At 48.2% G+C, this 26341-nt stretch overlaps 1 protein-coding gene across 1 annotated transcript in view; it reads right to left on the bottom strand.

The window, feature by feature from the left end:
- The window catches only part of EFCAB6 (EF-hand calcium binding domain 6), a 258271-nt gene that overhangs the window by 190433 nt on the left and 41497 nt on the right, over nucleotides 1–26341 (bottom strand). The window contains exon 6 of the mRNA XM_055565985.1: nucleotides 15373–15439. Coding sequence (XP_055421960.1) covers nucleotides 15373–15439 — 67 coding nt within the window. The remainder of the gene's footprint in view (nucleotides 1–15372; nucleotides 15440–26341) is intronic.

Here is a 26341-nt window from a genome sequence, read left to right as displayed (position 1 = left end):
GAAGATGCACTAACAAGGCTGGAGTCTGCCCTCTGGACTGCAGGGTGGGGAGAAGCCAGAGAGAAAGCCTTAAAGGTCTGAAGTGTGGCTACATAGACCAGGACTCACTCACCTCACATTTCAAGAAGAGGGAAAAAAAAAAAAAGCCCCATTCCACAGAAAAGTGTGAGTCACTCAGTTATGTTCGACTCTTTGCAACCCCAACCCACTCCAGTACTTTTGCCTGGAAAATCCCATGGACAGAGGAGCCTGGTGGGCTGCAGTCCATGGGGTCTCGAAGAGTCGGACACAACTGAGCGGCTTCACTTTCACTTTTCACTTTCATGCACTGGAGAAGGAAACGGCAACCCACTCCAGTGTTCTTGCCTGGAGAATCCCAGGGACGGGGAAGCCTGGTGGGCTGCCGTCTATGGGGTCGCACAGAGTCGGACACGACTGAAGTGACTTAGCAGCAGCAGACTGTAGCCCTCCAGGCTCCTCTGTCCATGGGATTCTCCAAGCAAGAATACTGGAGTGGGTTGCCATTTCCCTCTCCAGGGAACCTTCTCAGCCCAGGTCTCCTGCATTTCAGGCAGACATTTTACTGTCTGTGCCACCAGGGAAGCCCATGGAAGACTGAAGTAAAAAAAGAAGGAGGCAATTATTTTGAGTTGGGGGGAATGATAGGAGCAAAATTATATTAAAATATTCTCCAAAAGACTTAGATGAACTCATAGAGGGCAGACTCACAAATGTTACTATAAGGAGCAGAGAATGTCTGCCATGAAGAGTAAAGCCAAGGAGGAGTGGGGACAAGAAACCTCCTTCAGAGGCAGTAGCAACCATGGAGAACCAAAGTGCCCCAGGCTGCCATCATTCTGGTAACCTTGGAACAGAGACCTGACTTCTTCCAACTCCAGTATTCTCATCTGTGAAATGGGAATGAATGGGGCACTGCGTCAGAGTGCACAGATGAAATGAGCTCATGTATGCAGGTACCTCACAGGGAACAGACTCAATAGATGGTGGTCTGATAGGAATCACTGATCAACACCAAATGCTGAGGACAGAGCTATAAATAACCAGATCACCACACACACACATGCTGGGGAACAGCACCTGGCTGAAGCAGTGCTACTGCCCCACTCGGTCAACTCGTCTACCTCCTTCCCTTCCCCACCACCCAACCTAGGTTAACAGAAGCCTTGAGAGAGCGGAAGGTCTTGAGTGGACAGGAGTCCAGGGCCAAGAATGGGGCCTGGATCAATGGATAATTGTCAAGTGGATGAAGGTATGGATGATGGATGGATAGATGGATGATGGATGGATGAATGGATGATGGATGGATGGATGGATGAACAGATAGAAGATGGATGGATGAATATGGATAGATGGACAGACGGAAGGATAGATGGCTATATGCATGCATAGATTAGTGAAGAGAAAAATGGATGGATGGGTGATTGCATCATTCATGGGGAAGAAGCATTGGTAAGCCAACAAAATCCTTGTACAGACAGGACAGGTGGCTGCAGAAGGGCAGATAGGCATGCCATTTCTGGGGACACAGTGATCTGCTCTACACTCTCCCAGGGGGAGGAGCTGAGAATTGAACAAGGACAGCAGAGTGGGAAGGGCAGATTAGAGCAGTCTGTGTGACTATTATGGGCACGGACAGGATATGTGAATTTTCAATGAGTTAAGTGGGGAAGAAGAAAGGCAGAAGGCTAACAATGAAGTACTAGAAAGAAAATTAAGCAATCAAGCCCACTTATCATCACCTCAAAAAAGAATAAAAATACCTAGGAATAAACCTACCTCGAGGGGCAAAAGACCTGTACTCCAAAATAGTTTTCGGACACTGATGAAAGAAATTGAAGATGACACAAACAGACGGAAAGACATACCATGTTGTTGGATTGGAAGAATCAATATTATCAAAATGACCATACTCCCCAAGGCAATTAACAGAGTCAATGCAATCCCTATCAAAATACCAATGGCATCTTTTTTTTTTTTTTTTTTTGCAGAACTAGAACAAAATAATTTTAAAATTTGTATGGAAACACACAAAAGACCCCAAACAGCCAAAACAATCTAGAGAAAGAAGAACAGAATTGGAGGAATCATGCTCCCTGACTTCAGACTAAACTACAAAGCTGCTGTAATCAAAACGGTGTGGTACTGACAGAAAAACAGAATCACAGCGGAACGAGGAGAGCCCTGAAATCAACGCACGCACTTATGGCCAGTCTACAGTAAGAGAGGCAAGCATGTCCAGTGGAGAACAGACAGACTCTTCAATAAGTGGCCCTGGAAACGCTGGACAGCCACATCTAAAGGAGTGAAATTAGAACATCCTTTAACACCACATACAAAAACAAACCCAAAATAGATTACATGTAGACCGGATGTAGACCTAAATGTAAGACTGGATATTATAAAATTTATTGAGGAAAACATAGGCAGAACACTCATTGACATAAATCACAGCAATAATTTTTGGATCCATCTCCTAAAGCAAAGAAAATGAAAGCAAAAATAAGTAAATGGGACCTAATTAAACTTAAAAGCTTTTGCATAGCAAAAGAAGGGTCTTCCCAGGTGGTGCTAGTGGTAAAGAACCCACCTGCCAATGCAGGAGACAAGAGACTCGGGTTCAATGTCTGGGTCAGGAAGACCCCCTGGAGGAGGGTATGGCAACCCACTTCAGTATTCTTGCCTGGAGAATCCTATGCACAGAGGAGAGGTGCCTGTGGGTTATATATAGTCCACAGGGTTGCAAAGAGTCAGATACCACTGAAGAGACTTGGCACGCACACATGGCATAGCAAAAAAAAAAAAAACCATCAACAAAATAAAAAGACAACCTACTGAATGGGAGAAAGTATTGGCAAATGATAATGACTGACAAGGGATTAATGGCCAGCATATACAAGCAGCTCATACTACTCAATATAAAAAAACAAACAACTCGATGAAAAAAATGGGCAGAAGAACTGAGTAGGCATTTTTCCAAAGAGGATATGCAGATGGTCAACGGGCTCATGAAAAGACGCTCAACATCACTAATCAGTAGGGAAACGCAAATCAAACCCACAATGAGATATCACCTCACCCCTGTCAAAATGGCCATCATCAAAAAGAAGACAAGTAATAAATGTTGGTGAGGATGTGGAGAGAGGGGAATCCTCTGACACTATTGGTGGGAATATTAATTGGTACAGCCACTATGGACAACAGTATGGAGGTTTCTCAAAAAAAAAAACAAAACCAATGCAACCACCATATGACCCAGCAATTTCATTCTTTGGTTCAGTTCAGTTCAGTCCAGTCGCTCAGTCGTGTCCAACTCTTTGAGACCCCATGAACCGCAGAACACCGGGCCTCCCTGTCCATCACCAACTCCTGGAGTCCACCCAAACCCATGTCCATCGAGTCGGTGATGCCATCCAACCATCTCATCCTCTGTCGTCCCCTTCTCCTCCTGCCCTCAATGATGCCATCCAACCATCTCATCCTCTGTCGTCCCCTTCTCCTCCTGCCCTCAATGATGCCATCCAACCATCTCATCCTCTGTCGTCCCCTTCTCCTCCTGCCCTCAATCTTTCCCAGCATCAGGGTCTTTTCCAAGGAGTCAACTCTTTGCATCAGGTGGCCAAAGTATTGCAGTTTCAGCTTCAACATCAGTCCTTCCAATGAATACCCAGGACTGATCTCCTTTAGGATGGACTGGTTGGATCTCCTTGTAGTCCAAGGGACTCTCAAGAGTCTTCTCCAACACCACAGTTCAAAAGCATCACTTCTTCGGCGCTCAGCTTTCTTTATAGTCCAACTCTCACATCCATACATGACCACTGGAAAAACCATAGCCTTGACTAGAGGGACCTTTGTTGGCTAAGTAATGTCTCAGCTTTTTAATATGCTGTCTAGGTTGGTCATAACTTTCCTTCCGAGGAGTAAGTGTCTTTTAATTTCATGGCTGCAGTCACCATCTGCAGTGATTTTGGAGCCCAGAAAAATAAAGTCAGCCACTGTTTGCACTGTTTCTCCATCTATTTGCCATGAGGTGATGGGACCGGATGCCATGGTCCTAGCTTTCTGCATATATATCCCCAAAAAACCGAAACCACTACTTTGAAAAGATACATACACCATACATCCCAGTGTTCACAGCAGCATTATTTATAATAGCCAAGACATGGAAGCAACCTAAGTGTCCATTGACAGACGAATAAAGAAAGAAGATGTAGTATAAAAAAGAAAGAAATTTTGCCATTTGCAAAGCAACGTGGATGGACTTGGAGGGCATTATGCTAAGGAAAGGAAGTCAGATAGAGAAAGACAAATACTGCATGATATCACATGTGAAATCTAAAAAAATACAGCAGACCAGTGAATATAGCGAAAAAAGAAGCAGCCTCACAGATCCAGAGAACAAACTAGTGGTTACCAATGGAGGCAGGGGAGGGGCAATACAGGGGTGGGAGATACTAACGCAAACTAGTGGGTGTAAAATAGGCTCGAGGGTGTGTTCTACAACACAGGAGAATAGCCAATATTCTGTAATAACTGTGAATGGAGAGCAACCTTTACAAATTGTATAAAAAATGTTTTTAAAGAAAAAGAAAGGTAGAAGGCTTGAGGTGGTCTGCTCCCAGGGGCTGCTCACCAGCTGGGGAGACTGGAGCAGCAGGAGCAGATGAGGGGGACCACTGGGGTGGGGCACCAGGAGAGAGGGGAGGGTGAGCCCCGAGCTGCTCTGTCTCCCGGGGAAACCACACAGTTCAGGGGCCCCCGAGGCGCCATCCCTGTGAGTCCCCGAGTGCCCCATGAGCAGTCACAGAGGAGGCCGGGGGCGGGAAGGCCCCCTCTTCTTCCTCAGCCCTCATCATGCCCCTGATGAACCCGGGAGGAAAGAGGCTGAAGGAGGGCGAGGGGGCAGGTCCCATGCCCGCCGCGGGGCCCCTGGGGCTAGAAGGAGGGCGGAGGGGTTGCTGAAGCTGGCAGGTGTAACCTGCGCTGGGCCTGTTATCCCGGACCCTCTGAGACAACCTTCCTTCTGGGAGGCGGCAGATTCGCCAGCCCCTGCTTGGGAAGCAAAGAATCAAACTGCTTCCCGTTTGTGCCCCCGCTGAGTTCAGACGGGTTCGATAAACTGCTAACAGTGGATGATTCTTACTCCACGGTTCTTTGTTTAAAATTCTCTTTATGGCACTGGGAAGGGAGCTCCAGGAGAGAAAGCTGTGAACCCAAATAAATATGACCACCCAGACTTGAAAGGAGGTGAGGAAGGGCCTCCTGTTCCCTCCCTGGAGCCCAGAACCCGCCCCCCAACCCCCGCGTCCAGGCCTGGCTCTGGCAGGGCCCCTTCCCCGGGGGGAGGACGGCAAACCCTTCTCAGGCCAGAGGGCAACGGCCTATGAGGTTTTCCCAGCGTGCAGCCATTCGAACGGGCTCCTGTTCAGCTGTTTCCTGTTTCCTCACCTGGAGCCACCTTCGTCGCCAGTTTCCAGCAGGAGGGGGTTGGGGCCCGCAGCCCACCCGCCTGCCTGGGGCCGGGGGCACCGGGGAGGGGGCCCTTGGCCGGCCCGTGTCTTGGCTCTGCAGCAGAGCGTGGGGTTCGGCTGCCACCCTGTCAGTCTGGCACCTTTCTGCCGCCACGACGAAACTCATTTTAAATTTAAGGAGTACACTTCTGTCTTTTTTTTTTTAAATTGAAGCCAAGGAAAAAGATTTCTCTTACAATAAACACATCAATGCTCATTTTCCTTATTATTCTACTTTTGGCTATTTCGTATAAAATCTTTAATTAAAGTTTTTCTTTGAAATTGTCATTATCAACCCAGAAGAAAGAAAGGGGAAAAATAAAAAAGAACAACACAGCTGTGCAGATATGAAGTGCTATTCAGGACTAAATGAACTGGAACGGAATAAGTAGCTTGACTGTTATGTTCTTGGTTTTGGCTCTGTATTCTCAATAGCACAGTCTAACTTGTCACTTTATATCGATTCCATCTGTTTACACTCTGCAGAGTATTGGCTTCCTACCGTGAACATTTCCTATTTACCAGCTGGTAGAGATGAGCCAAACCAGATAGGAAAAAATTAGACTACATTCAGAACCTCATAAACACAAACTTTCAATTTGGGGACGTGGGAGGCGCAGTGGCCAGCATTGCTCACCTTTAACAAAGGGGCCGACTTCCCCTCCCGCTCCTGCGATGTCCCCACCCTCCCCTGTCCCCGACTTCCTAGAGGACTCGGCGTTGACTCACTGGAGGGACGCAAAGCCTGTCTTTACCAAAGACGGAACAAGCTCACACAGAAAGACATCTAAAGGAGACCCGCGACAACGGAGAGAAGGGATCGGATCTGGCTAAAAAAGAGCCCGATGGAATTCTCCAGGCCAGAATACTGGCGTGGGTAGCCTTTCCCTTTGCCCAGGGGATCTTCCCAACCTAGGGATCGAACCCAGGTCTCCTGCATTGCCGGCGGATTCTTTACCAGCTGAGCCACAAGGGAAGCCCATAAAGTGGAATTTGCTCAGTTGTGTACGAATCTTTGCGACCCCATGGACTATATACAGTCCATGGAATTCTCTAGGCCAGAATACTGGAGTGGGTAGCCTTTCCCTTCTTCAGGCTGGGGGCAGGGAGAAGAGCTAAAGCAGCCTAAAAGCCATAGTTGCTGTGCTGTGCTTAGTAGCTCAGTCATATCGGACTCTTCGTGACCCCACGGACTGTAGCCCACCAGGCTCTTCTGTCCATGGGGATTCTCCAGGCAAGAAAACTGGAGTGGGTTGCCATGCCCTCCTCCAGGGCATAGTTGCTACCACAGAGCAAAAATCCAGCTCTGGTTTGGGGTTGCCTTGCAGCCACAGTGAAAAGAGAAACTTCCTGTATATACACCACATATACCTCCTCCCACCTTTGACTTTCATTTTTAAGATGCTCACCAGCCACAAATGGCTTAAAGACATCTAATTGGAATTCTATCTACTCACTGAACAACCGACACAGCTACAAAAATAAGCCCCAAGAGGGTGCCTAATCCAGAAGGAATATCTCATGTCTCTCCTTCTTCCTAACCCCACCCACATGCCTAGGATGGGAACTCCTGCCCAGACACCACGGGCCACGCATACTGGGGCCCCTGTCACCCTGACTCCAGAACTCATACAGCTGCACCCCAGGAGGGGCAGGCCGGTCCCCCCCAGGACCTCCAGGACCCCACACAGCAGAAGTGCGCAGCAAGCACAGTCTGATGACGACGGTGAGGGACTGACTGTCCTGGGGCCTGCTAACAGGCACCCCTGACCCCGGCTGCTCTCCCCTCCTGTGCAGCCCTCCTCTGCTGACGTCATCACCTAAATCCTCCGCTCTCAGGCCATCGCCCCCATCAGAAACATCAACAAGCTCCACCACCACTACCCCATGGCCCGTACTTTAGGGTTAACAGTAGCTCACCTTCAAACACCTCCACCCTTTTCTCTACATTTCAGAAGTTGCTCTGTCCCTGTCACAAAGCTGGTCTCCTCCCTGACCCGGCCACGCGTCCCCTGCCCGCACCTCTGTCTCCTCTCCTCCTGCCAGGCTGCAGTCCTGAGCGCCGCCCCATATTTGCCCTCTGCCCTGTCCTCAACGTGGATGGAAAGCCCATCCATGGTCCAACTCAAGCTGCACTCTCACCTTCCTCGTAATGTCTCTTTTGTGCACGCTTCCTGCAGAACTTATTTACTTATCCTGTAAATATTTACTGAGCTCAGATCAGGTGCCGGGGTCTGTTCACGGCACTAAAGTGACAGCAGGGAGCAGGGTAGGGAAGGCGCCCACTCCCAGGGGACGTATTTCCTAGTGATGGGCAAATAAACAAAACCTCGGGATGTTCTGAGTGCTGAGCGACTGCAGATAGTGTAGTCCAGAGACTTTCGGGGGGTGTGGGCGTGCCACTCCAGTGGGGAAACTTCATGCTGAGCGCCAAAAAACCTGGGTGCTTGTCCGAACTTCATTCAGCAAGTGACCAGTGACCATGGGGCGTCTTAAGCAAAGGGGTCAGATGAGACCCTTAACGTGTTCTTCACATTAAGAACAGATGGCTCTGGTGTTGCATGAAATGGAGACTGTGAGGGGCAAGACGGGGAGCAGGAAGAACCACCCCCAGGGTGACTGGCAGGGCCATCCAAGGGGGCCATGGGGATGCAAAAGCGCACAGGGCTCCGATACGGCAGAGGCTGTGGTGGATGGGACTCGCTGATGGACTGGAGCCACTCACTGAGATGGAGGGAGGTCCAGAGAGGAAGGCTTCTTGGGTGGCATCGGCGGGACCGTTTGCCCTGGACCGTTTGCCCAGGACCACCCCCTGGTTTGGTCTGTGGACAGAGGTGAGTCTGGAGATGCGGATGGAGAGAGAAACACGGGAGCCAACAGCACGCAGCCCCTTAGAAGCTTTAAACCATAGATGACCGAGCACTTTCAATTTTCCACATTAACTCCTTGGTTTTATCCACTCCAAATGCAAACTCCTAATTTTTTGAAAGACTTCCATGGGCCTTGCACTATGGTAAGTTCATTTTATATTGTTTCTCATAGTCTCAACAATATTGGAAAAATCTTGCAAAACTGCTTCCCCATTTCACTGCTGAGAAAACAGTTTCCAGAGAAACTAGCTTACTTGGGGGTCACTTAGAGAGTGAGTGTCTTGTTTCAGATGCACACTCAGCCAGGGGTCAGGCCTGCCCCCCCGCACCGGCCTGTCCCCACAACACCACCGGCCTGTCCCCCTGACACCACTGCACTGTCCCCCCCACACCATTGGCCTGTCCCCCACCCACTGGCCCGTCTCCCCCACACTGTGCTGTTTTAAACATTTATTCCTGCAATCTTGTGTTGACTTGCCACATGTAAGAAAGATTTTTTTTGTAAAGATAAACTTAGTCTGAAAAAATATAAATTCTGACATAACAGCATCTTTGCTTTACTTTCCTGATGAAGCCTTTAGTAAATTAATAATAGAGCAACCAAAAATAGGTCCTGGGGTAGGAGCATTTTCAATATCTTTTTTTTTTAATAAAATGGCAGCTGATTATTTTGTTATGTGAAATGCTCGAGATCAAAATGTAAGCACAGCTCTTCATTTAGCTGCACAGAGACACAGGAACAAGAGCTGTGACATTATTAATCACTATATTTGGTTATGATTGATAGGCTTTTCTGCAGGAGGAGAAAGTGCCTCAGATACAAGCTGTCCCAACAGCCCCGCGATATGCTAATATTTTCTTCAGATGAAAGAGGAGATGTGTTCAAATACCTGCTATAATAGGCAATTAATACCAAGTGCACCAGAGGAGAGATGATAAAAGCGGGATTAGGAAAATATTACGAATTAACGAAAAGCTTGTATGTTTTAGTAAATGGCCTCATTTTGAGCCTGACACAGTCTTTTTATCCGGCAAACAGGCTGTATTCTGATACATTCGTGCGTGCTAATGTGGTGTTCCAGTGTTAAGGTATGTTTATGAAATGGCTGTGATCCTAACGACTGTTTCTTTATTCCTCAAGCGATAATTTTTTAAATCTCTTTTTTAAGAAAATCCACCTATTTAAGAAAATGAATATACCCATCACTTGCGTGTCTTCACTTTTGTGACGATATTACCGAGCAAGCAAGCAGCTTAGTGCCTCTAATTATTTACTAATTGCTCCTGAAATGACTGAGCTGCATCTGTGCGACTCCAAGGCGCCGGGGTGATCCCATAAAAACGCGTGTCAGCTCACTCCGTGTCCCACAGACAGGCTCGTCGCGGCTGACTGGGTCGACCAGATGTTCTGACATCACGGCACCCAGACTTGAAAGAGCATTCTTGATGGGGTGGTGATGTGGTATGAGAGCCAATGACCTAGGGCTTTGGGTGAGGTTTGTTTAGTTTTCCTTTTTTTTTTCTTTTTCATGTCTTTGAATTTCACATTCTTGAATTCTAGTCTTCAATTTAAAACAATTTTTTTCTTGCCTGTGGAGGGGAGGAGACTAGTCGTGACATTTCTAAACACACACTGAAGTTCTTACATATTTGAGAACAGCTTCCTGTGTCCTGGCCACTCCCAGGACGTGGCTTACAGGGAGCATCTGCCCGCCACCCAACTCGAGGGCAGGACAAGATGATTCTCTTCCCCTGCTAGCCCCTTCTTTGATCTCCACCTCACGCTCATGTCAGGAGTTGATAAAAGATGAAACAAGTTCAAAAGACCCGAACGTGGTTGCCCTGGCAACGCCCTGCAGCCCTGCTCTGGCCCTCTTGCCCTGACAGAGTCCTCACCCAAAGCCTGTGGAGAACTAAGTCCTGGCCCTTGAGTGCTGCTGCTGCTGCTGCAGGACAGGCCGGGGCCCCGCAGGCCGACAGGAGCGTAAGCAACTGAGGAGTTGGGAACGAGTGTGAGATAGGCAGGAGGCCAGAGACAGAAAGGGAAAGAAAACTCCCAAATGCCTGTTTGAAGTGGATGCCACACGACCAACAATGCAACTCTGGGGTTAGCAAACAACCTCCGCTCGTTCATACAGTGGTGATCAGAGAGGCTTCTCTGGGACCAGCTGGGTCCACCTCCGGGCATAAGCAAGAGTCACATTTGCTACGGGCAAACGAGGTATTGGGGCTTCCCAGCTGGCGCAGTGGTAAAGAATCTGCCGGCCAATGCCAATGCAGGAGACCTGGGAGACTTGGGGTTGATCTCTGAGTAGGGAAGATCCCCTGGAGGAGGAGATGGCAACCCACTCCAGTATTCTTGCCTGGAGAATCCCAGGGACAGAGGAGCCTGACGGGCCACAGTCCACGGGGTCGGACAGGACTGAGTGGCTATACATGCATGCACACACAAACTACATATCACTGCCTTTCCTAAAGGGCCTCCTTGAGAAGCAGGGTGGCTGGTAATTAGTAGCCAGGACCCCAGAGCCAGCTGCCAAGGCAGGAACTGCAGCTCCTCTGTCCCCAGCTGTGCACACAGGGCTCAACTGCTCAGCCTCTGTTGTAGCTTCCTCCACATCAAGATGGGATACCAAGAGCACCTGCCCCAGGGGGTTCTCCTGGAAACTGCATATGTAAACACAGTAAGCACTTGGAACAGCTCCTAGTAAATGCTCAGTCTCTGCCACCTCTTATTAGTATCACAGCTGGAAAAATCCAAAAAATTACATCAGCGTCCAGAGGATTAAGGCCCGGCCAGCCTGGGGGTCCTTTCACTGGGTGGCTGAAGCAGACACTGTCGGTCACTTTCTCCAAAGCCACTTACCTCTGCCCACCCTGTCTCTTTCTAACAAAACCCTCCATTTTCCATTTTGTTCAGATCTTAGCTTCCACCCGCCCCCCACCCATGGTCACGTGCCTCGGGGGAGGGAGTCCAGCCACTGCACCAGGGAATGACCAGGGTTGGAGCAACGCCATGGCCAGTGACTGGTTTGTGTGGGGACGAGACCCTGGGCTTTGAGTCATGAGGAGACGTTCCACCGTGTTTATGGAGAGTCATACTGGCAGAAATGGTATGCTGGGAAAAGAACCAAAAACCTGATACTGCAGTATCCATGTGTCAGACCTGGAATGCTGGCCACCTCCTGGTGACTGGAGGAGATGTGAGTGAGTAGACCCTGACCTGTGCTCCCTTCAGACTGGGACAAGATGAGAAGCTCCTTATCATCTCAGCTCGGTTAGACATTTCTCAAAAGGCAGGACAACCAGACACCTCGGTGGCGGTGGCTGGTGGGCTCCCTCCTGGAGGTGGGGAAAGCTCCCACAGGAAAGGTTTCAGGAGGGCCTGGCAGGACAGATAACGGGACGGATATTATCGAGCACCACCGTATGCGCGGGCGTCGCTTGCGTTCCTCTCACTCATTCTTGCGGCCACTCCGGCAGGTTGGTGCTGTCGCCTCGCCTTCAGAGATGGTGGCATAGAGCAGTGACAGGCCTGAGGGCCCGTGGGCAGCGGCAGGGGCGGGGCTTCAGGCCAGCAGCACCTCCTGCCCACTGAGCCCCGCTGCCTCCCAGCAGACTAAGACCGTGAGGGGTCTGAAAACCAGAGAGCTTGACAGCAGCCAAGCAGACACCCACCAAAGGCACAGAAGCGAAGCCCAGTGAAGCAGTCCTCTCCGTGACCCGGGAGAAGCCAGGATGGAGAGGGGAGGGCAAGCGGGGGCACACCAGACTCAGAGTGCCCACAGCATAGAACCTGGGCGCAGATCGATCCAGGACCCCGGACCCGGAGCCTGAGGACAGCACCCTGGGGACCACCTGGGCATGCAGAGCTTCCTCCTTCCCGATACGGGGCCCCAGGACGCAGACAGCGGCCTCCTCGTGTGAAGCTCCGGATCACAGTCCCTGAAGGGCAGACAGTCTGGGCCCAGAGACCACCCTGTCTATCTCCGCCTTGACAGGAGGGAGGAAACAAGGCTCAGGGAGACCAGGGGTTCAGCTGAACGTGAAGACACGCTGGAGGGTCTAGTGAAAGGGAAGTGAAAGTGTTACTCGCTCAGTTCGGTCCGACTCTTTGCAACCTTAAGCACTGTAGCCCACCAGGCTCCTCTGTCCATGGGATTCTTCAGGCAGGAATAGTGGAGTGGGTTGCCATGCCCTTCTCCAGGGGATCTTGCTGACCCAGGGGTCGAACCTGGGTCTCCTGCACTGCAGGCAGATTCTTTACCATCTGAGCTACAGGGAAATCCCAGGAGACTCATAGGGAGGAAACACAGTTGGAGGGGGAAGCCCCGGACTAGCGTGTTTGGAAGGTCTGCTTGTCATGGTTGTTCACTCGCTATGTCATGTCCGACTCTCTGCAACCCCATGGACTACATCCCCACCAGGCTCCTCTGTCCAGGGATTCTCGAGGCAAGAATACTGGAGTGGGTTGTCAAGCCCTCCTCCAGGGGATCTTCCCAACCCAGGGATTGAACCTGCATCTTCGGCATTGGCAGGTGGATTCTTTACCTTACTGAGCCACCGGGGAAGCCCCTTGGAGGGCCTAAGTGAACCTGAATTAGGGCAAGGCTGAGGAACCAGCCATCAGACCAAGCTCACAGCAGAAGAAATCAACTGAGACACGCAAGCAGTGGGGCTCGGGCAGTTTGGGGTGCCAGCAGCTAACTGCCTGTTGGTTTAGGACGGCTAGACCACACACACATTTAGCAAAGTCTGGCTCCCAAAATTCACAAGAGACATTTGCATGCATTCTTGGCTCCAATGAGGCTCGTGGACTTATATTTAAAACAAAAGCATTAGCATCTTTCACTCCCCAACTGTGTGGCTCGCCCAGCAATGACAACGTATGTATGAAGAGAGCCTTCCTTCACTAATCGCCAGGTGTTCCTCTCTGTCACCAGGGCTTGAGTGTGGTCCGATTGCAGGACCCGCGCGGTGGCTGGAAACACGCTACTGCACAGCCAACAGCCAAGGAGGGTACTGGGTTTGTTCTGTTTATTCTGGGCTCGGTGGGAAGGGAGGACACCCATGAGTTCCTACCTATTCGTCAGAGGAAACTGTAGTAATCGCCATAATAACGACAGATGGCATCGCCTAAGTGTTCCAGGCCCTTTATACCAGATGTTTCTAAGCTACACAACAGCACCATGAGATGGGTGTTCCTATTCCCAACCACGGATGAAGAAACCCGATGACAAGGACTTGCCCAGGACCACCAGCTGGTAAATGGCAGAGCCCACCCCAGGCCACCTGCCTGCCCAGGGCCAGGGTTGCCGGTCGAGCTGGGGTTCCAGCTTGCGTGGGCCTGACTGCTCGGCAGGGAGAACCAGGGAGCAGCTGTCCCCTCCCTCACCTGCTCAGCCTCTGGCGGTCACCTTTCTGTTCTCTCTAGACCAGCATGACATCTGCCCTGGTTGAAACTCACTCTTAGTGCGAGGGCTTTATTGGAAGGAGGCTGGGATGAAAAGACAACTGAGATGAAAGGCCAGCCAGCCAGTGGGAAGTCCCCTCCAGCTTTCCTCTTGGAAGCCTCACTTTCAGTAACTTACAAGCCGGACCTGTGTCCACACCCTCCCCTAACCATCATGTCACGTTACTGATCCACAAAGGCATCTAAGTTGACATGATGGCCATCATAAACAGCCGACTTTCCCAGGATAATTTCATGATGAACACAGTTTGTGACATATACCATAAATAATATCCAGTGTGCTATGTATCTCTTGCTGCTGCTGCTGAGTCGCTTCAGTTGTGTCCGACTCTGTGCGACCCCATACACAGCAGCCCTCCAGGCTCCCCCGTCCCTGGGATTCTCCAGGCAAGAATACTGGAGTGGGTTGCCATTTCCTTCTCCAATGCATGAAGGTGAAAAGTGAAAGTGAAGTCGCTCAGTCGTGTCCCGACTCTGAGCGACCCCATGGACTGCAGCCTACCAGGCTCCTCCATCCATGGGATTTTCCAGGCAAGAGTACTGGAGTGGGGTGCCATCGCCTTCTCCTACAGAATAACAAATGAACGACAATGGAAGCAGCAAATAATTGTACCAGGGTTCCTACTGATATAAACAACAGAGAAAGTAGATTTCTAGGAGCACATAATGCTAAAAAATTGTCACACTAAAAGATGAATTTCTGGTGTTAACGGCACAAGCCGGGAGAACATTTTGTGGGGTTTAGACAAACATTTTGTGGGTTTCTGGCTCTGTTTGATTTTGAAACGTACGAAAATCTCAGAAAAGTTCAAAAAGGAAAGAAAATTTGTCACATTTCTAACCAACATATTGAGTCAAGTGAATTAAACTATGATTCTCAAACTGCTCATGTAACTGAGCAGGCTCACACGCATCTTAAATAGTGGTCTGATTCCAACCCTGAACGCTGTGAACGCCCCGTCCCTCCCTAGCTGTGCCCCACTATCCACCTGTAATCCGCAAGCAGGAACGAAGCTACATGCTCCTTCCTAAACACATGCGGGAGCTTTTGTGGCTAAATTACTCCATACATAAATGTCTATCTCCCTGCGTGTCTCTGGTTATTTTTACCATGCCGCTCTTGATTGGCACTCTCAGTCTAAAGAAAACCTTGCCTTGGTTGTAGACAGAAACCGAAGGGCCGCCTAACGGATGATAATCTAAAGTTAAAGCAAAGGTAATTAATATTCCAGGACTTCTGCTGGTACGGCTCATCACAGAGGATGCCATCGGAGCGGGCAAAGGCGAGTGAACGCGGGCTCTCACATGTGATCTATTGAGTCAAGCGACTTTGACATGAGAACGCAGATGACAAGACCCAGCTCATCCTGCATCGGCTCTATCAGCTCCCTCGGCTAGCAGTTATTTTGGACAAGCGGCAGGGCAGGGGGTGGGGGTGGGGCGGCGGCAGGCGGGGGGTAGGGTTGGGGGGCGCGGAAGAACTTTGAAAGATCTCTATTACCTTTTCTCCTATTTGGGCCTCGAGCTCTTTTAACGTCCGACAGCCATTCATTTCATTCTCACCTCCCCTTAAAGACAACAATTAAAAACCTCTTGTTAGCATGTTTTCACTGAATTAACGTTTACATAGGACACACAGAGATGAAAATGATAAGAATTTCTACACTGCATATTTTTAAATGCAAGGTGTTTCTTATGTACTACCGTTTGCCAGAAGTGTGAACTCAGGCAAGTTACTTAGCTTCTCCAGGCCTGGGGCCCCTCTTCTGTAAAATGAAATACAACATCCACTCCTCCCAGGGCGGTGCGGGGACTGAGTAATTACGGCCTGCACTCCATGAGGCCTCATTCCATGGGTTAGCAGACATCCCGCTTTACAGAGGCTGGGCGGGCCGAAGGTCATGATGGGGAAGTGGAGGCCCAGTCTTCAGACGCGGGTGGCCTGGCCTCGCCACCCCCTCCCCGCCCTGGGCTGCAGCACTGCGTTCTGACCCTCTGGGCTCCCATTTGCAACACAGTGCACGCTGAGCCCTGCTGAAAAGGGCTGAGCCTGGCTGGACGTCTGTAACCAGCCGCTTGGCTCCATCTGCTTGTATTAACTCTGATTTTGCATCCTCTGTCCACCCATAAACCGCTTCAGACTCCCTCTTTGGAATCAACCGTGGGGCTAGGATGGGGACAAAGAACACCAGATGCCACTTCACAGTATTTATCCAGCGCCTCCTGCACCCAGGTCTGGGGCACCATGTCGAGCAGAACACCATTTCCAGTTTTGAAAAAGCTTAATACCAGTGACGGTGACAGACAGGAAATAAGCAATCAAACAAGCAACGCTCAGTTCAGTTATGTCCAGTCGCTCAGTCGTGTCTGACTCTTTGCAACCCCGTGGACTGCAGTACGCCAGGCCTCCCTGTCCATCACCAACACCCGGAGTTTACCCAAACTCATGTCCGTTGAGTCAGTGATGCCATCCAACCAGCTCATCCTCTGTCGTCCCCTTCTCCTCCTGCCCCCAATCCCTCCCAGCATCAGTCTTTTCCAATGAGTCAGCTCTTCGCATCAGGCAGTCAAAGTATTGCAGCTTCAGCTTCAACATCAGTCCTTCCAATGAATATTCAGGACTGATTTCCTTCAGGATGGACTAGCTGGATCTCCTTGCAGTCCAAGGGACTCTCAAGAGCCTTCTCCAACACCACAGTTCAAACGCATCAATTCTTCAGCACTCAGCTTTCTTTATAGTCCAACTCTCACATCCATACATGACTACTGGAAAAACCACAGCCTTGACTAAATGGACCCTTGTTGGTAAGTTGATGTAATAAGAAGTGCTGTGAAGACAATAAAGGCAGGCGGTGGGGGCGGGGGGGACAGACAGGGTAAGAAGGAAAGGCCCGTCTCCTGGACGGGGTGGACAACAGGGCATTGGGATAGAGACCCATACGCTGAGGAGCCAGGAGCCACTCTCTTGGAGGAACAGCTCTCTGAGCAAAGCACAGGAAGCACGCAGTGGCAGGAAGCCCAGAGGTGGCAGGAGTCTGGCACATCCCAGGGCTGGCACTGCGGGGGCTGGGGGACCAGAGCCCACTGAGCAGGGCCAAGGAACATGGGATGAGCTCAGAGATGGAGGCGGGCACCAGCCCGACAGTGCGGGGAGGCCCTGATGAGGAACCTGGACTTCACAGTGGGACGAGGGGAAGACACTGGAGCACTTTAAAGGGAAATTAACTTCATTTTACATAGAACGAAGGGCTCAGAGGAGTTGAGTGCTGGACCCAAGTTAAAGATGAAACCAGGAATCCAGCCTTACAATTCTCTGTTAAATGTCATATATTTAATACTGTTCTCATTAGGTATTGAAGAGATACAAAACAGTACATGTAGCATATGTTTAAGATTTAAGGAGTAAAAGGTAGACATACCTGCGTACCCCCCATCAGCTGCCCCAAGGGCCCAGGGAGGCTGCCCCCTCAACCTCAGCCTTCTCCCTTCCCCTCCCGCCTCTGCATTTGGTCAAGGCAGTTCCTCTGCCACCCCAAACTCCAAACTCCATCTCTGTCTCCTTCAAGGGAGCCCCATCTCTATTACCTGATACTAACTCAGTGACTCCAGCTTTCTTTAGATTGGCATTTCTTGGAATGGTATGTCTTTTTAAATCTCTTCACTTTTAACCTTCCTATAAACTTATGTTTAGGTTTTTCTTTTCGTGGACTTTACTTTTAAATGGAATATTTATTATAATTACTGATATTTTCAGGATTTCCATTTGTCCTGCTTCTTCTGATCCTTCTTGCCTTCTTTTGGGTTGATCTAATTTTTATCATTCAGTTTTTGTGCCTTTTTTTTTTTTTTTTTTTTTTGGAGTTTGGGAGTTACACAGTCCATTTTTAATCTTGTAGCAATTGCTCTGGAAATGACAACCAGTATACTTGTCAAAGGGCCTCTCTTCAGATGGTAAAGAATCCATCTGCAATGCAGGAGATGCAGGTTTGATCCCGGGGTCAGAAAGATCCTCTGGAGAAGGGAATGGCAACTCATTCTAGTATTCTTGCCTGGAGCATCCCAGGGATAGAGGAGCCTGGCGGGCTACAGTCCATGGAGTAGCAAAGAGTCGGACACGACGGAGCAACTGAACTGAACGGCTTTCTTTAGATCTACAGTTCTAGGAAGGCAGTGATGGTCTTCCAACACATCTTAGTTATTCATCCATTCAAAAGTCACTTTTGAACTTCCTGGTGGTGCAGTGGATAGGAATCCGCCTGCCAATGCCAGGGACACAGGTTTGATTCCTGGTCCAGGAAGACTCCACACACTACAGGGCAGCTAAGCCCGTGGCGCCACGACTACTGAGTCCAAAAGGCACAGCTGCTGAAGCCTGTGGACCTAGAGCCCGTGCTCGGCGACAGGGACGCCACCACAGTGAGAAGCCCGCGCCCTGCAACCAAGACCCAGCTCAGCCAGAAGCCCACGCCCTGCAACAAAGACCCACCTCAGCCAGAAAGAAGTAAATACGATAAATTATTTTTAAAAAGTCACTTTTGTGTAAGTGTTGCCCTTTGGCTTCTTTTTTTTTTTTTTTTTTGGCTGCATCACAGCATGCCGCATCTTAGCTCCCCGATCAGGGTATCAAACTCTGGGCCCCTGCAGTGGAAGAGCAGAGTCTCAACCACGGGACCACCAGGGAGGTCCCCGTTTTACTGCTTCTCGGATCTTTTGGTCCTTGGGGTTCTGCCCCCACCTCTGTTTTAAATCTTGTTGGAGACTTGGCTTCTGGGATCCACAGGACGGCACCTTCCGTCAGTGGTCCGGGCCGGGCCGTGGTCTCTTTGTCTGATATTCCCATCCTTTCTCTAGCTGCGCTTTTTGTAAGAGCTCCAGTTACATGTTCTGTGTCTGTGCTACATTCTGCCTAATGTTTTCTGACCGATCTTCCAGTTCACTTATTTCCTTGGCTGCATCTAATCTGTTTATTAAATTCATTGCTTTAAATTGTTATTATGAGATGTAACCTTGACCCAGAAAAGTATGTACAGCACATATGCATAGTTTGCTTACAATTAAGGCAAACACCTGTTTAACAATTTCTCAAATTAAGAAGGTGGGGCTTCCCTGGTGGCTCAGAGGTAAAGAATCTGCCTGTCAATGCAGAAGAAGCGAGTTTGATCCCTGGTCCAGGAATATCCTACATGCTGTGGAGCAACTAAGCCTGTGTGCCACAACTACTGAGTCTGTGGCCTAGAGCCTGGGAGCTGCAACTGCTGAAGCCCGTGTGCCCAAAACCTGTGCTCCACGACAGCAGGAGCCACCGCAGTGAGAAGCCCGCGCATCACAACGAGAGAGCAGCCCCCTTTGATGCAACTAGAAAAAAGCTCATGAAGCAACAAAGACCCAGCACAGCCAAAAACAGATACATAAATACAATGTTAAAAAATAGTTTTTAAAGAATTAGAGCCAAACACAAAGAGGCCCCATCTGCCCTTTTCCAGTTTAAATATTTTCTCTCCTCCTCGTAGTAACCACTCTCCTAGCACTTAGGATATCATTTACTTTTCAGTTCAGTTACTCAGTCGTGTTCAACTCTTTGCAATCCCATGAACTGCGCACACCAGGCTTACTTGTCCATCACCAACTCTTGGAGCTTGCTCAAACTCATGCCCATTGAGTCGGTGATGCCATCCAACCATCTCATCCTCTGTCATCCCCTTCTCCTCCTGCCTTCAATCTTTCCCAGCATCAGAATCTTTTCCAAGGAGTCCGTTCTTCACATCAGGTGGCCAAAGCATTGGTGTTTCAGCCTCAGCATCACTCCTTCCAGTGAATATTTAGGACTGACTTCCTTTAGGATGGACTGGTTGGATCTCCTTGCAGTCCAAGGGACTCTCAAGAGTCTTCTCCAACACCACAGTTCAAAAGCATCAATTCTTCAGCTTTCCTATGTCTAACTCTCACATCCATACATGACTACTGGAAAAACTATAGCTTTGACTAAATGGACCTTTGTTGGCAAAGTAATGTCTCTGCTTTTTAATATGCTGTCTAGGTTGGTCATAACTTTTCTTCCAAAAAGTAAGTGTCTTTTTCATGGCTTTAGTCACCATCTGAAGCAATTTTGGAGCCCCCCAAAACAAAGTCTGCCACTGTTTCCATTGTTTTCCCATCTATTTGCCATGTGAAGGGACCGGATGCCATGATCTTAGTTTTCTGAATGTTGAGCTTTAAGCCAACTTTTTCACTCTCTTCTTTCACTTTCATCAAGAGGCTCTTTAGTTCTTCACTTTCTGCCATATGGGTGGTGTCATCTGCATATCTGAGGTTACTGATATTTCTCCCAGCAATCTTGATTCCAGCTTGTGCTTCATCCAGCCCAGCATTTCACATGATGTACTCTGCATATAAGTTAAATAAGCAAGGTGATAATACACAGCCTTGACATACTTTTATCTTCATTTACATTTATCTTTTATCTTCTTATAATTTTACCACCTAGGTATGTATCCTTAAACAGAACAGTTCAGTTGTCTGGTTTTGAACTTCACATGTGAACAGAAGCGTTTGTCCACTTCCTGCTCCTTCCCTCAGTGTTGTACCCGTGAGACTCATTCAGGCTGTTGACTATACGTGTCATTTGTTGATTGTCATTGGGCTTCCCCTTGTGGCTCAGCTGGTAAAGAATCTGCCTGCAGTGGAGGAGACCTGGGTTTGATCCTTGGGTTGGGAAGATCCCCTGGAGAAGGAAAAGGCTACCCACTCCAGTATTCTGGCTTAGGTCTATAAATGGTTCACAAAGAGTCAGACACAACTGAGCAACTTTTCACTTCACTTCACTTCACTTGGCGTTTTTGCAACCTCTGATTCAATAAACATCTATTAAGCACCTTTGTTGCTGCTGTTTAGTCACGAAGTCATTTCCAACTGTTCTGCCACCCGATGGACTGCAGTGCGCCAGGCTCCTCTGTTCATGGGAATTCCCAGGCAAGAATACCAGAGTGGGTTTCATTTCCTACTCCAGGGGATCTTCCCAACCCAGGGATCGAACCCGTGTCTCCTGTGTCTCCTGCATTGGCAGGCAGATTCTTTACCACTGAGCCACCTGGGAAGCACATTAAGCACCTGATCTGTGCCAAGCACTCTCCTAGGGACTTGGAATACATCAATAAGTCAAACGGATAAAGGTGCCTGCCCTTGTGGAGCTCACGTTCTATGTTGAGAAAGTCTCACTTGTGTGTTAGCCTCAAGGGTGTGGGTGGAGTGACCTACAGGCTTATCTGGTGGAAGCATTGCAGACACTGGGAAGCACCAGTCAAAAGTGATAAGGTGGGAGCAACAAGAATGTCCTCAGTTTGGGAACACCATGAACAAGAGCGGAGCAGCAGAGTCCCATCAGGGAGGCCAGCCAGATCACAGAGGGCCTTGCAGTTTCCGTGGGATCACCTGCCTTTCGCTGGTAGCATCTTCTAGCATTTCCCTAGTCAAGATCTGCAGGAGGTGAACCATCTCAGTTTTTGTCTGAAATGTCGTTATTTCATCCTCAGGCTTTTTTTTTTTTTTTTTATGTTTCTTGCTGTCTTTGCTGCTGCTGCTGCTGCTAAGTCGCTTCAGTCATGTCCGACTCTGTGTGACCCCATAGACGGCAGCGCACCAGGCTCCCCCGTCCCTGGGATTCTCCAGGCAAGAACACTGGAGTGGGTTGCCATTTCCTTCTCCAATGCATAAAAGTGAAAAGTGAAACTGAAGTCGCTCAGTTGTGTCCGACTCTTATCGACCCCATGGACTGCAGCCTACCAGGCTCCTCCGTCCATAGAATTTTCCAGGCAAGAGTACTGGAGTGGGGTGCCATTGCCTTCTCTTTAATCTTTAGAAATTCAAAGATGCTGTCTGAACCTTTGAAAGTGAGAGTGTTACTTGCTCAGTTGTGTCCGACTCTTTGTGACCCCGTGGACTATAGCCCACCAGGCTCTTCTGTCCATGGCATTCTCCAGCCAAGAATACTGGAGTGGGTTGCGATGCCCTCCCCAGGGGATCTTCCAGACTCAGAGATGGAACCCGCGTCTCCTGTGTCTCCTGCATTGGCAGGCAGGTTCTTTACCACTGAGCCACCTGGGAAGGATAATCCAATGCAAAGGCTGCTTCGTTTTTCTGCAAGTCAGTGTGAAGAAAGTTTACGAGATGGAGCTGAAAGGTAACCTTGAACATCATGGGCAAAGGCGCCAGATGTGGCTCCCTTTTCCAAACAGTCTGATCCCAGTGGTGAGCAGACACTGTGGCAAGAGGAGGCCAGGCGGCCAGGGGTTCCCACAGAAAGAGCTCTCCTTCTTATTCTTACAAATATAGCTTTAAAAAAAATCTAGGAAGGCCAATACTTCAGCTCAGCACACTGAAGAGCTCCTCCCACAGGCTCGCGCCTGTTGCTGTCACTGCTGAGACATCTGCGTCAGTCTAATGGTCACTCCTCTGGAGTCAACCCCATCTTTCTTCTCCCTGCCTTCAACGTTTTCTCTTCGATTTGAATGTTCTACAGTTTCACTGTGATATGTCTAGATAGGCATCCCTTTTTATGTATCTGGCTCGAGATTCTAAACCGTTACCTTTTCACATACAGTCCCTGTGCTACTCCTTCTCTCACATATCTGGAAACCCAACAAGAGGTATTACTGGGCCTTCTCTTCCCGCCTCCCATGTTCTTACACCTGTCCTCCGTGTTTGCATCTCTGTTTCTGAGCTGCATTCCGGATACTACCTTCAGATCTGCTTTCCACTCCCCTAATGCTTTTTCCAGCTGTGCTGAATCTACCATTTTCACCCATCCACTAAAACTTTATTCTACGGCAGTTGTTATCTTTCAGTACTAGCAGTTCCACTGTGTACTTCTTCAAATCTTTATTTTTGTTGCCTCCTGTTTTGCATTCATGTATTGAATCCATTCTTTCATTTCTTTAAAGCTATTACAACACTGGTTTTATATTCTGTATCTGACAGTTTCAACATGGCAAGTGTCTGGAGATCTGATTCTACTGGACATGAGTTCCATTTGTTTGCCCTCCTCATTCTTCATTTCTTCATGTGTCGTCAAGGTTTTCTGTGTGACACTTTATCTGTGGCTTTCTTTAAGGGCTATGTTGTAGACGTATTCCTCCCCTGAAGGGCACACCCAGTCCAGGACCAGTTTTAAGTAAATTTCTAGCCTGAGACTTTTCAGACCACACAGGTAGCATTATTTTAGGTATAGATCTTCATTAAAATTGACTTGTTATTACAATCTTTCCTCTATTCACCCAATGCCAGTGTTGAAATAGGTAGGTTTCTGTGATGCAGATCTCTATTTTGATAATTATCCTTACAAGAGGGTATAGGGGTCCCCACTGTCCATGTACTGGTCTTCTCTTTGGTTTTTCCATCTTGGATAGACCCTGTAGGCTTTGTCTCTTATCCTTTTCACTCCAAAGACCCAACAAAACTGAAACACCAATTCACCAAGATTTGGCCAATACTTCGTGGCAAAAACTGTCTTTATACAAAACTTCTCTAGATTCCAGTTCTTACCGCATGTTTAGCCTCTAAGAACTACTTCCTTTCTTGCCAGCTCAGTAATGCATTAAAATATTTTACCTTTAATACACCATTTAAGTTGTTTTCAGTGGAAGTGTTGTTCATGGAGGTAGCCTACCATAGTACCAGAAACAGAATTTTCTATTCAGTCTAATACATGGCCTTAAACAATAAGATCATGGCGTCTGGTCCCATCACTTCATGGCAAATAGATGGGGAAACAGTGGCTGACTTTATTTTTCTGGGCTCCAAAATCACTGCAGATGGTGATTGCAGCCATGAAATTAAAAGACGCTTACTCCTTGGTAGGAAAGTTATAACCAACCTAGACAGCATATTAAAAAACAGAGACATTACTTTGCCAACAAAGGTCCCTCTAGTCAAGGCTATGGTTTTTCCAGTGGTCATGTATGGATGTGAGAGTTGGACTATAAAGAAAGCTGAATGCTGAAGAATTGATGCTTTTGAATTGTGGTGTTGGAGAAGACTCTTGAGAATCCCTTGGACTGCAACAAGATCCAACCAGTCCATCCTAAAGGAGATCAGTCCTGGGTGTTCATTGGAAGGACTGATGTTGAAGCTGAAACTCCAGTACTTTGGCCACCTCATGCGAAGAGGTGACTCATTTGAAAAGACCCTGATGCTGGGAAAGATTGAGGGCAGGAGGAGAAGGGGACGACAGAAGTTGACATGGTTGGATGGCATCACCGACTCAATGGATGTGGGTTTGGGTGGACTCTGGGAGTTGGTGATGGACAGGGAGGCCTGGCGTGCTGTGGTTCATGGGGTCACAAAGAGTCTCGGATACGACTGAGTGACTGAACTGAACTGAAACAATAAAGAGAATTTAGCTTCATGAGTAAGCTGGAAATCTTTCTAATTTACTTTAAATATTCAGTCTGTTGTGTTTAAGAAAGTAATGTATGATACTTTTCATCTCAAATTATTAGACTGAGGTTTCACAATTGAACAAAAACAAAAAAGAACTCTCCTGCTTTTAGTTTTTTCCAACTGTTGAGCTTTTTCAGCAAAGAATATTCAAATTATGTTACTTATCCCCCAAATGGGGATGGTTTCATTAGGTCAAGAGTAAGAATATGCCTATGAAATGACCAGTCATTCTTCTGAAGTCTGGAAGTTATCCTAGCTCATCACTTACCGACAGCATCAGCAGATCACAAGTCCCTGATCCCAGAGCAGATAATACTTTGTCATTCTTGGTGGAGCTGCTGCACTGATTTTTTTTTTTTTTTTTTGAGTGTTAGTCACTCAGTCATGTCTGGCTCTGTGTGGCCCCAGACTGTGGCCTGCCAGGGTCCTCTGTCCATGGGATTCTCCAGGCAAGGACACTGGAGTGGGTTGCCATTTCCTTCTCCAGATGATCTTCCTGACCCAGGGATTGAATCCAGGTCTCCTGCATCACAGATGAACTCTTTCACCATCAGAGCCACCAGGGAAGGACGCAAGTTACCATCCTAGCCGTTTTTACTGTACAGCTCACTCAGTTGGTAAAGAATCTACCTGCAATGCAAGAGACCCCAGTTTGATTCCTGGGTCAGGAAGATCCACTGGAGAAGGGATAGGCTACCCACTCCAGTATTCTTGGGCTTCCCTTATGGCTCAGCTGGTAAAGAATCTGCCTGTAATGCCAGAGACCTGGTTTCAGTCCCTGGGTTGGGAATATCCCCTAGAAAAGGGAAAGGCTACCCACTCCAGTATTCTGGCCTGGAGTATTCCATGGACTGTATAGTCTATGGGGTCACAAAGAGTAGGACACGAGTGAGCGACTTTCACTTTCACTTCACTTTCACTTTCAGTAATGTGAATATATCCATACTGCTATGCAAGGGATCTCTGGGACTTGCTCACCTCGCAAAACAGAAACTGTACCCAGTAATCAGCAATCCCCCTTCCCTCTCTGCATGGCTGCACTAATTCTCACAACTCAGCTACATCCAAGATGGCTGCGATCATGAAAGTCACAATACCAGAATGTGCTAATATTTCAGAACCAAGTTTAATTCTCTTAGAATTGTTTACACAATTCCTGAGAAAATGAAGCTTACTCATTTAGAGTCAGAATAATCTGAGTCAATAATTTTTCTACTATAAAACAATATTTCCTACATTGCACACTAGAATCAAACAACTTTACAGCTGACAGAGACAGTAAAGTTCAGGCTTCAGCACTCTTGTTTTGCAGATAAGGCAAACAAGCCCCATGCTCAGGCTACAGCTATGAGGACCTCATACACAGATCTCCTAAAAAATTTTTCATTTCTAGCTACAAAAATATGATCACTAGCCAATGAAAGACACTAAAAATGCATGAAAAAAAAACAAATTTAAAATGTGGCATCTTAATACTCTTACTTCAAAATTTACATTCCTTATTTCCAAGTAATTCCCTGGTGGTCCAGGGTTAAGATGTGCTGCTTTCAATGCCAGGGTCCACGTTCAATCCCTGGTTGGGGAACTAAGATCCCACAAGCCTTGCAATGTGGCAAAAAAAAAAAAAAAAAAAATTAAATTCCTTATTTCCAAATATGAAAAGGCATCGCATATGAAGTATGTTGTGCTGGGTGTGTGCAGTTGTATCTGACCCTTTGTGACCCCATGGACTGTAGCCCTCCAGGCTCCTCTGTCCCTGAGATTTCCCAGGCAAGAATACTGGAGTGGGCTGCCATTTCCTTCTCCAAGGGATCTTCCAGACCCAGAGATCAAACCCGACTTCCCCGCACATCCTGCATTGGCAGGCAGATTCTTTACCACTAGCACCACTTGTGAAACATGTTGGTCTGGTTTTAATTTGCTGTGTCTCCACTTTGAATACAATATTATTTCTCTTATCCTGAAACATATCCCATTTAGACATCAGAATCTTCTCTAAGTAAATTTTTTGCCTGAGGATTGTATCTGTTGACATG

This window comes from Bubalus kerabau, chromosome 1, assembly GCF_029407905.1.
Source record: "Bubalus kerabau isolate K-KA32 ecotype Philippines breed swamp buffalo chromosome 1, PCC_UOA_SB_1v2, whole genome shotgun sequence".
Classification (NCBI taxonomy): Eukaryota; Metazoa; Chordata; class Mammalia; order Artiodactyla; family Bovidae; genus Bubalus; species Bubalus kerabau.
The sequence above is the reverse complement of the archived record's forward strand: the minus strand, read 5'-3'. Positions and strand labels throughout refer to the sequence as shown.